The sequence below is a fragment of the Rutidosis leptorrhynchoides genome, chromosome 11 (assembly GCF_046630445.1).
Source record: "Rutidosis leptorrhynchoides isolate AG116_Rl617_1_P2 chromosome 11, CSIRO_AGI_Rlap_v1, whole genome shotgun sequence".
NCBI lineage: Eukaryota > Viridiplantae > Streptophyta > Magnoliopsida > Asterales > Asteraceae > Rutidosis > Rutidosis leptorrhynchoides.
In genome coordinates, this window is record NC_092343.1 from 32,435,328 (window position 1) to 32,446,860 (window position 11,533).

Here is an 11,533-nt window from a genome sequence, read left to right on the forward strand (position 1 = left end):
ATGCTTATTTAAAACGAAGTAATCATGATGTTGGGCTAATTACTAAAATTGGGTAATTGGACTTTGTACCATAATTGGGGTTTGGACAAAAGAACGACACTTGTGGAAATTAAACTATGGGCTATTAATGGGCTTTATATTTGTTTAACTAAATGATAGTTTGTTAATGTTAATATAAAGATTTACAATTGGGCGTCCCTATAAATTACCATATACACTCGATCGGACACGATGGGCGGGGTAATTATATGTACGAATAATCGTTCATTTAACCGGACACGGGAATGGATTAATAGCCACTAGAATAATTAAAACAGGGGTGAAATTACATTCAAGGGTAATTGGTGTAATTGCTAACAAAGTAGTAAAACCTTGGTTTACACGCAGTTGATAACCTGGTGTATTCATTAAACAAAGTATTAAAACCTTGTTACAATTCGAATCCCCAATTAGTTGGAATATTTAACTTCGGGTATAAGGATAATTTGACGAGGACACTCGCACTTTATATTTATGACTGATGGACTGTTATGGACAAAAATCAGACGGACATATTAAATAATCCAGGACAAAGGACAATTAACCCATGGGCATAAAACTAAAATCAACACGTCAAACATCATGATTACGGAAGTTTAAATAAGCATAATTCTTTTATTTCATATTTAATTTCCTTTATTTTATATTTAATTGCACTTCTAATTATCGCATTTTTATTGTTATTGTATTTAATTGCACTTTTAATTATCGTACTTTTTAATTATCGCAAGTTTATTTTATCGCACTTTTATTATTCGCAATTTCATTATCGTTATTTACTTTACGCTTAAAATTTAAGTCTTGTATTTATTTATTATTTTACATTTGGTTTTAACTGCGACTAAAGTTTTAAAATCGACAAACCGGTCATTAAACGGTAAAAACCCCCCTTTTATAATAATAATATTACTTATATATATGTTTGTATTTTTATATAGCGTTGAGCTTTGTTTAAAAAAGATTCCCTGTGGAACGAACCGGACTTACTAAAAATTACACTACTGTACGATTAGGTACACTGCCTATAAGTATTGTAGCAAGGTTTAAGTATATCCGTTCTCTAAATAAATAAATATCTTGTGTAAAATTGTATCGTATTTAATAGTGTTTCTTTGTAAACTTCAATAGTATTTTATACCCCTTAGCTTTGACATCAATAATCTAAAATATACTGTTTACACACGACCATTACATAATGGTTTACAATAGAAATATATTACATTGACATATGTTTCTTGAATGCAGTTTTTAAACAATATCATACAAACATTGACTCCAATTCTTGTCCTTATTTTAGTATGCAACAGTGGAAGCTCTTAGTATTCACCTGAGAATAAACATGCTTTAAACGTCAACAAAAATGTTGGTGAGTTATAGGTTTAACCTATATATATCAAATCGTAATAATAGACCACAAGATTTCATATTTCAATACACATCCCATACATAGAGATAAAATTCATTCATATGGTGAACACCTGGTAACCGACATTAACAAGATGCATATAAGAATATCCCCTATCATTCCGGGAAATCCTTCGGACATGATAAAAATGAATTCGAAGTACTAAAGCATCCGGTACTTTGGATGGGGTTCGTTAGGCCCAATAGATCTATCTTTAGGATTCGCGTCAATTAGTAGATCGGTTTACCAATTCTTAGGCTACCAAGCAAAAGGGGCATATTCGGCTTCGATCATTCAGCCATATAATGTAGTTTCATTTACTTGTGTCTATTTTGTAAAACATTTATAAAACTGCATGTATTCTCTTCCCAAAATATTAGATTTTAAAAGTGGGACTATAACTCACTTTCACAGATATTTCCTTCCTCGGAAATAAGACTTGGGCACGGATCGATTCACGAACCTATACAAATATGTACATATATATCAAAGTATGATCAAAATATAATTACAACCATTTTTATTATGTTTTAAAGATTTGAGTGTATTAAGTCAGTTGTCCTCGTTAGTAACCTACAACTAGTTGTCCACAGTTAGATGTACAGAAATAAATCGATATATATTATCTTGAATCAATCTACGACCTAGTGTATGCACGTCTCAGGCTAGATCACAACTCAAAGTATATATATTTTTGGAATCAACCTCAACCCTGTATAGCTAACTCCAACATTACTGCATATAGAGTGTCTATGGTTGTTCCAAATAATATATATAGATGGGTCGATATGATATGTCAAAACATTTGCATACGTGTCTATGGTATCCCAAGATTACATAATATATTAGAATACATGTATAATACAATATAAGTTAGCTAGGATATGATTAATATAGATTTGTTACCAATTTTCACGTAGTTACAACAAGCAAAAATAACCAATTTTGTTTTACCCATAACTTCTTCATTTTAAATTCGTTTTGAGTGAATAAAATTGCTATGGTTTCATATTGAACTTAACTTTATGAATCTATACAGAAAAAGTATAAGCTTATAGTCGGAATTACAGGTTACAAGTCGTTTTTGTAAAGGTAGTCATTTCAGTCGAAAGAACGACGTCTAGATGACCATTTTGGAAAACATACTTCCACTTTGAGTTTAACCATGATTTTTGGATATAGTTTCAGGTTCATAAGAAAAATAATTTTCCCAAAAAAACAACTTTTAAATCAAAGTTTATCATAGTTTTTAATTATCCAAACCAAAACAGCCCCCGGTTTCACTACGACGGCGTATATCTGATTTTATGGTGTTCATCGTGTTTCCAGGTTTTAAATCATTAAGTTAGCATATCATATAGATATATAACATGTGTTTAGTTGATTTTAAAAGTCAAGTTATAAGGATTAACTTTTGTTTGCGAACAAGTTTAGAATTAACTAAACTATGTTCTAGTGATTACAAGTTTAAACCTTCGAATAAGATAGCTTTATATGTATGAATCGAATGATGTTATGAACATCATTACTACCTCAAGTTTTCTGGATATAACCACTGAAAATGAGAAAAATGGATCTAGCTTCAAAGGATCCTTGGATGGCTTGAAAGTTCTTGAAACAGAATCATGACACGAAAACAGTTCAAGTAAGATTTTCACTCGAAATAAGATTGTTATAGTTGTAGAAATTGAATCAAAGTTTGAATATGAATATTACCTTGAATTAGAAAGATAACCTACTGTAATTAACAAAGGTTCCTTGATCTTAGATGATTACTTTAAATGGATTAGAAAGCTTGGAAGTAGACTTGCAAACTTGGAAGTATTCTTGATTTTTATGAAACTATACTTATGGAATTTATGAAGAACACTTAGAACTTGAAGATAGAACTTGAGAGAGATCACTTAGATGAATAAAATTGAAGAATGAAAGTGTTTGTAGGTGTTTTTGGTCGTTGGTATATGGATTAGATATAAAGGATGTGTAATTTTGTTTTCATGTAAATAAGTCATGAATGATTACTCATATTTTTGTAATTTTATGAGATATTTCATGCTAGTTGCCAAATGACGGTTCTCACATGTGTTAGGTGACTCACATGGGCTGCTAAGAGCTGATCATTGGAGTGTATATACCAATAGTACATACATCTAAAAGCTGTGTATTGTACGAGTACGAATACGGGTGCATACGAGTAGAATTGTTGATGAAACTGAACGAGGATGTAATTGTAAGCATTTTTGTTAAGTAGAAGTATTTTGATATGTGTATTGAAGTCTTTCAAAAGTGTAAGAATACATATCAAAACACAACATGTATATACATTCTAATGGAGTCGTTAAGTCTTCGTTAGTCGTTACATGTAAGTGTTGTTTTGAAACCTTTAAGTTAACGATCTCAATTAATGTAGTTAACCCAATGTTTATTATATCAAATGAGATGTTAAATTATTATATTATCATGATATTATGATGTATGAATATCTCTTAATATGATATATACATTAAAATATCGTTACAACGATAATCGTTACATATAAGTCTCGTTTCGTAATTCTTGGGTTAGTAGTCTTGTTTTTACATATGTAGTTCATTGTTAACACACTTAATGATATATTTAAATATCATTTTATCATGTTAAATATAGTGTATCAATATCTTAATATGATACATATGTATTTAGTAGACGTTATCATAACGATAATCGTTATATATATCATTTCGAGTTTCTTAACTTAGTAATCTCATTTCTTATGTATATCACACATTGTTAATATACTTAGTGTGATACTTACTCATCATAATCTTATGTCAACCATATATATATGTCTATATATATGCCATAACATGTAGTTTTTACAATTTTGTAACGTTCGTGAATCGCCGGTCAACTTGGGTGATCAATTGTCTATATGAAACTTATTTCATTTAATCAAGTTTTAACAAGTTTGATTGCTTAACATGTTGGAAACATTAAGTCATGTAAAAATCAATCTCAATTAATATATATATAAACATGGAAAAGTTCGGGTCACTACAGTAACGACGGGTTTACCGCGGATCGCCAATCATAAGCTATTTAGGTAGGTAACTATATTACCAATTTCATCCATTATGAAATTCTTAGGTTCTGCGGGATTTAGTGATAATCATTTATTTCACTTGGCATGTTTAATCCCTTCTACGCTAATCCTTCCTTGTGGCGGGTTTGCCGCGAACCACGATTTCAGATTGTAAACCGTCTGTGGTAGATACACGTGAAATTCGGCCCAAGACTCTCGGGTATCGCGAAATTCACCTCACCCTTCCCAACACCCAATTAAAGTCCGACCCAAGACTCTCGGGTATCGCGAACTCTAACAAGTAGAAGGTTCGGATGTGTGTACTACTCATGGGTAGCGTAAAGTTTACATTTAAAACGGGGTTTTGTTTTCTGTTAGCAAAAGTAGTTTATTCCATTTTAAAACATTTGCTAATTATGTATTGCGTGTTGCGTTTGTTAAACTAATTTTAACTAAACCATTTTAAGTGATTATTGTCTTTTGTTTCTATACAAATTTTCTAGCTAGCATGACATAGACAAATAAGAACACAATAATAATCATGACACGCAATTATCGGTAGTATGCCTCAAATCCTATTCGTTTTTCGGTGAGCCAACACACGGAAAAACGGGGTCAACTAGGGACAAAACCATGTGTGAGAATCGGCTCCCACTAAAACCGCCATCTCCATTAAATGCTCGGACGGGCCGCCTTGTGAACATCATCTTCGTGATTCCAATCTTGGTTGCATTATTTTACAAAATAACTATTCTATTTTCTATACTACTGCAAATACAATATGAAAAAGAAATACGACATGCAAGTCATTTAATAATTATTACATTCATCCCGAATAAATAAGAAAGACGACATGCAAGTCGTTTAATAAATTATTACATTCAACCCGAATAAATAATAAATTAAATCACACAACCAAACATTCACACAAGGGTCTTATAGAGGCAAATACTGCCGATTTCATACAACAATCATATACATTACAAATGGAGTGCCAAACATCCATTTTATGAAACATGTTTCGATAAGGATTGATTTAAACAACACTTAATGGCACATAACAAATATCAATCCTTGTTTACATAACTTATGTATGTAAACCCACTTCATATTTTGTAAGTATGGTTTTCATGTCAAAACCATCCAAACAAACATATTAAGTGAATTAAAACATGTTGGAGATTTATCCACTTTAACAAAGCATAAAGTCTAAAATTAATAATTTTAATTTTCTCATTTCATGTAAAACATGAATATAATTTATGTACTTTATTTTCCTAAACTTTGAATCACTTTTAGTCAACATGCAAGTTACCTTATCAAATTTTCGAATTTTGGCAGATTCATACATGCAACTTCAGATGGTCATATCTTACTCATTTCTAGTCCGTTTTCGATAATTTTTTTTTTTCAAATTTAAGTTCTTTCAGTTAGCTTTCAAATGCAATTGGTCTCATACAATAATATTGAGTTTAAAGCCCCGTAACAGTCCATCAAAGACGGACTGTCCAAGCTGAAAAAAATTTCTTAAATGAAAAAAATGAGTTTAACCCATTTTACATTTTGCCAAAATCCAAGATTCAAATTAGTATTTAGGAAACATAAAACATAAATCATGATACCTGTTTTGCATGTTTGTTATGCATGATCATCTCCAAGAATCATGCACAACGCATCCATCAAAACTAAATATCATAAGAAAAGTTTGCTAAAACTTGTACAAGATGGCTCTGATACCATTGTTGGAGTATGATACAAATACAAAGCGAGCGGAAGCATTTTTAAAACTTTACAAAATCATACTCTTCCACGGATCATTGTACAAAACTTTAGTAAACAAAACAAATTAATGAAACCGAACAAGAAGAGGTTAGATTACAACATTTGTAGCCTTCTGAAGATCGAATTTGAAAACACAAAGAAGAGTTCCTCTAAGCGGTAGACACCCAAAGTTCCAACCTTGCTTCGATCTATACCTTCTACTTAACGGATCTTTTCTTCTTTCTTATTTCCACCGAAACCGAACCCAATTATATATTTCAAGTATTTTGGTTACTTGAAAATGAGAAAGCGAAAAATAGCATTTTTGTATGTGTGTTTTGTATCTTTAACATAACATCTCCAATACCAAGACTTGGTATTATATATTACACAATTGATACAATAATACATCTAGTACAAATATAATAAATAAAGATTTAGAAAGATTTGCAAAATCAAATCTTTATATAAAATAAGATTTACAAAATCAAATCATATTTTATAAATCAAATCAAATCTTATATCTTATATAAAATATGATTTGCAAAATCTAATCAAATCTCTACATATTTAGATTTGTAAGTATATGTATACACATATAAAAAAAAAAACTTACTTAATTTATTAAATCATTAACTAATGATTAATAAATTAATTTTCTATTAGAAGGTATATCAAACAATTTACGATTGGCCTTTGTGTATGACCGAATATGATAAATGGACTTTTATTATTTAATGTCATGGGCATATCTTCGAAATATATGTACCACGGTCAAACCACGGTCAAACCACGGTCTAACCGTAGCCAACCCGAGAACATATTTCCAACACTTTTTGGTGCAAGGAAGAAAAAGCAGATGGAGAGTATATAAATGGAGGATGGAAAAGACGAAAATACTTTTTAGTGATAAAATAATGAAGTAAATAGTAAATTCATATTTTCTATTGAATATATTGATAATTTTTGGTTAAAATTTTTTAGATGGGTTTGAGAATTCCTCCCCACATGGGCTGATGGGCTACTTGTCCACAATTTTCCTCCTAGACTTTAATTGCTATATACTCTTAATAAAGTGTCAAAAGCATAACTCTAACATCACATATTCAAATTTCTTAACTTTATTCATAAGTTTTCTTGCCGCCTCTTATCTTTATCTTTTTGTAAAAGATAAGATTATGTTTTATTCTACATTGGACATCAAATAAAGTGAATTACATGGAGGTTACTAACTTTTTGTTGTACATATTATTTATTCCTTATATTCCGAGGGTTATATATAACCCAAATTAGTTGCCTTTCAAATTGAATTTGAATCAGTATTTATTTCACAATAGTAATGCAATGCTAAAAAAATACTACGTATAATTTAATACTATACTGACTAAAAATTAATTATGTGTAGATCATCGTCGTTTGATTAGTGCCTTAATTTTTCATTACAAATATTTAAGATAAATCAATAAAAGTATTTTTAATTTTCTCTCAAAAATAAATACGTGTTAGCAAAAGTATACCTTGTTCCAAATCCACATGTTTTGTCACATCTACTTTTATATTTCTCCTAATACACTCAAACACAAAAAGGCACTGTTTCCACCACCAGATCTTTTATGTTTGTTCATAGTACACTGTACTCCTACTAATTTCACAAATAAAATCATCCATTTAATTAAACAATAAAACAACACAAGGCAATACAAAAAAAAAAAAAAAAAATAGAATCAAAATTCATACAAGCCAAGTCTTATAAGTATATTAAACTAATTGTCAAACTTACAAGATGTAAATAGTAGTTCCACAAACCCTAAATACAATTTAACTTTTAACTTAATAATATAATAATAATAATTATTATTATTATAACCACAATACTAAAAATAAAACCTCCACTTTCTTACCAGTAAAATACTTTTGCAGAATTTGCTGCGGGTTGCACCTTTTTGCAGCCGCCTCAGACACACTGCACTAAACACAAACCCTAAAATTGCCGGGAAAAATGAAAAAGTTTCCAAGCATGTCAATTTCAACCCTCCATCTTTTCACCTATTACCTTTTACTACCCCAAACAAAAAACTCCACCACTAGACACAAAACAACAACATTCAACAACAAAAACTAAAACATTTTTTTTATCTTAACTAGGCAAAGTTGGCAATTCGATTTCGTCTTAAACCCGAAAATTCTTTCCGGCGAAGGTTTGACCAAACTGCCAATTTGCCGGAGCAATGTTCCACGAGGTAGATGTACGACGATCACTTGCAGTGACTCTGAACGAAAGTGGTTGGCCAATGAGAACCGCGTTCGATTGCCAATTTTGTCCCCAGTTACGACTCATGATCATCCAATTTGTTTTCGTACCTTTAATCCACACCTTTTGGATATCACCCGCACCCGCAACGTTGCTGATCAAAACCAAGTTGAAGTATCGAAAACCATTGATTGTGAACCTAATACCACCCGCTTTCCTACATGGAACCCTATATAAACAATGTAACACAACAAAGTGTTAAATATATGAACTGAACGAATTACTAACAATTTAAAAGTTTTTACGCCTAAATTAAAATTACTAAAACTTATAGCTATAATGTCGTTATATTTATAAGTACATGTAGCATGTAACATTGAAGAGTAGTTGATAAAATGTCGTTATATTTATTTTATAGTTACTACTTTAAATCATAGTGATAATGATAATTATAGAAGGACATGTAACATGATAACATGTTACAAGGGACAGTTGATAAAAGGTACTACGGCAATTTTTGCTTATCACATTGAAGTCTACTGACCCTACCAACCAAATTTGATAAAACCAACGGCCATGATCTCATCAATCAACTACCCTTTAACGGTAGACAGACCACCATAAATCACGCGCTTTCGTATCCACGGTAATTATGGTAGGACCTAAAAACCTAACAACGATCACGTATTCACGTGGCTAGCATCCCACATGCAGTCGACCAAACGACACCGTACACATTTAATTTTCCTACTTTTTTCTAAACACTAATCTTTAAAACTTCCCGCATTACCCCATGCGATGCAACTACCCCCACCTTTACACTAGTAACACTTTAAATATGCTTCTTAAATTTGTACCTCACGCATCTATAATTGTACATCATTCCAAAAAGACTAACAAATAATGCGCAACATAACTAAGGTCATTTTAGACACAATAAAAATCTCAAGGGGGTAAATTGAAAATTTCATCAGCACAGAAACATTTGGAAAACCTTAAAAAAGTTTGTAACAAATTAAATTAAACGAGAATGCACAACTTTCGTCACAATTTACTAAACTTGAAAATGTTGTTGAAATTCTTAAAAAGAGAAATGTAACTTGTACTTGACGCGGTAATAGTTGTGCAATCATACCGACGATACGAGACGGGGACGATTCCGGCGCGATACTCGGCGATTTTAAGGAACATAGGCATGGCGAGATCAAAGTGAGAACGAGGAGGGTTACACCAGCCGCCATTGTCGTTAGGAAGAGCAAAATTCGGAGGACAAAAGTTTGTTCCGGTGACAAAAATGGACGGGCTGCCCGGATGACACCATCTGGGGTCATCGGCGCACTTGATTTCAAAACAAGCACCGCAACTCAGCCCGTTGTTGAATAATGCGGTGCTGAGTGCGGCCGTGTTGACTCCGTAACCTTGACTGTACAAATTACCGTACCCACAAGCACCACCTACATAACAAAATTATATTGTTATAAAAGGTTGTAATAAACTTAAAATAAAATACGGAGTAATGTATTTTTATTTATTTACACTTCGAATTTAAGGTTTTAACTAAAATAAATGAAAATATACTGGTAATAGGTTCTTTAGGTCACTCCCTATCGTAAATAAACTATTCATCCTCTTACCCTTCCACCAAATCAACGCCAATATTCTATAACTAACCCATAACTAAACACTCCATATAATGGCCTAAAACAATACTTCCCTTGATATAAAATGTAGAAGCAACAAACAATCAAAAGTCATTGAGACCCACAATTGCTATAACTAACACATATACTCCCATTAAATCCATTGTGAGTGCGGGTAACTAAGGCGAATAACTAATCCGTGTCTATGGTTCATTACGAGTAATGACGGATAATTAATGGGTAATTGACTATAGAGTAATCAGAAATGTTTAATTTGCACTGGTACACGTGTAGCGATGGGATAATTGGTCGCTATTTTTCACACAAATGTACTACGGGAGTATAATTATTTATTTATTTAACATGTTTTTTTTTTCAAACACAAATATCATTTAAGATATTATATTTAATAAAAAATGAATAGTTTGAAAACATAATTATATACTCCGTATTAACAACAATTTCATACTTGGTAAGAATTTTGTGTACACATTGTTCTCATTATTTTATAATAATACACTCCGTACAAAACAGGATAAAATTTTAGAAAGATAGGAGTGAATACTGAATTGTACATAAACACTGCATCAGCTAGTAGTACGGTACAGCTATGTAAAACGTACTTATAATGTATAATATTTTTTAAAAAAATTAGGTGTAACGCAAATGGTATAAAATGTGCATCAGATAGTTGTACTGTCTCAAAATGTTTTTTTTTTTTGAAAGGCAAAGCAATTATATTAAATAAGGAAAATTGTACTGTCTCAAAATGTGGATGATAAAATTATAAATATGTGAGATTGTGACATACCCATGGTACCAGAAGCATCACTGCCACCGTAAAAAGTTGCATGAGCACCCTCCCAATTCCCGCCGGCGAAGTTTCCGGGTATTCTAGCGACGGAGACGGCGGCCAACACTGAGAAAGTGGTGAATAGTACGGTGGAGATAGTAGCCATTTTTTTTTTCAGGGGAGAGAAATTGAAATGGTAATGGATGGATACTGGGGGAGTGTTGGACGTTGGTACTACTTATTGAAGTGATGCGTGAAGGGCAACTTGGTAATTTTACTGTTATGTACTTATGTACTCGTATTTGGGTGTAGTATATATTTGACGACGTATTTATTTGGATTTGGTTGTGAAGCCCTTGTATTTGGAATAATATAGCGGAATTTTTGTTCATTGTGGGCCCAATGGGTGTGATTATGACCAACTAATTACATTTAAGACACGAAAATCTAACCTCTAATTTTTTTAAGCAAAAAATCATAGTCAACTCGACTTACACATAAATTTTCTCTTCAGAACTAGTTAAAGACCCGCAATTTCGCGGGATTTTTGAAGAGTGAAATCATTTATTAATACCATATTATA

The 11,533-nt window shown here is 31.7% G+C and overlaps 1 protein-coding gene across 1 annotated transcript; it reads right to left on the reverse strand.

Annotated features, from left to right (window-relative positions):
• Positions 1-8,011: 8,011 nt before the first annotated feature.
• LOC139876264 (expansin-A6-like) lies at positions 8,012-11,133 on the reverse strand. Its single transcript, XM_071863566.1, has 3 exons — positions 10,969-11,133; positions 9,653-9,971; positions 8,012-8,746 (listed from the first exon to the last, which is right to left on the reverse strand). The coding sequence occupies exons 1-3, from the start codon at positions 11,114-11,116 to the stop codon at positions 8,437-8,439; spliced, it is 777 nt and encodes a 258-aa protein (XP_071719667.1). The 5' UTR covers positions 11,117-11,133; the 3' UTR covers positions 8,012-8,436.
• Positions 11,134-11,533: the final 400 nt, after the last annotated feature.

Bases quoted from the DNA above. Each gene is read 5' to 3' on its own strand.
- LOC139876264 (XM_071863566.1), bottom strand. From the start codon at position 11,116: ATGGCTACTATCTCCACCGTACTATTCACCACTTTCTCAGTGTTGGCC. The intron at 9,972-10,968 runs GTATGTCACAAT...TTTGTTATGTAG, and splicing joins TGATGCTTCTGGTACCATGG to GTGGTGCTTGTGGGTACGGT. The intron at 8,747-9,652 runs GTATGATTGCAC...TTGTTTATATAG, and splicing joins GTCCCCGTCTCGTATCGTCG to GGTTCCATGTAGGAAAGCGG.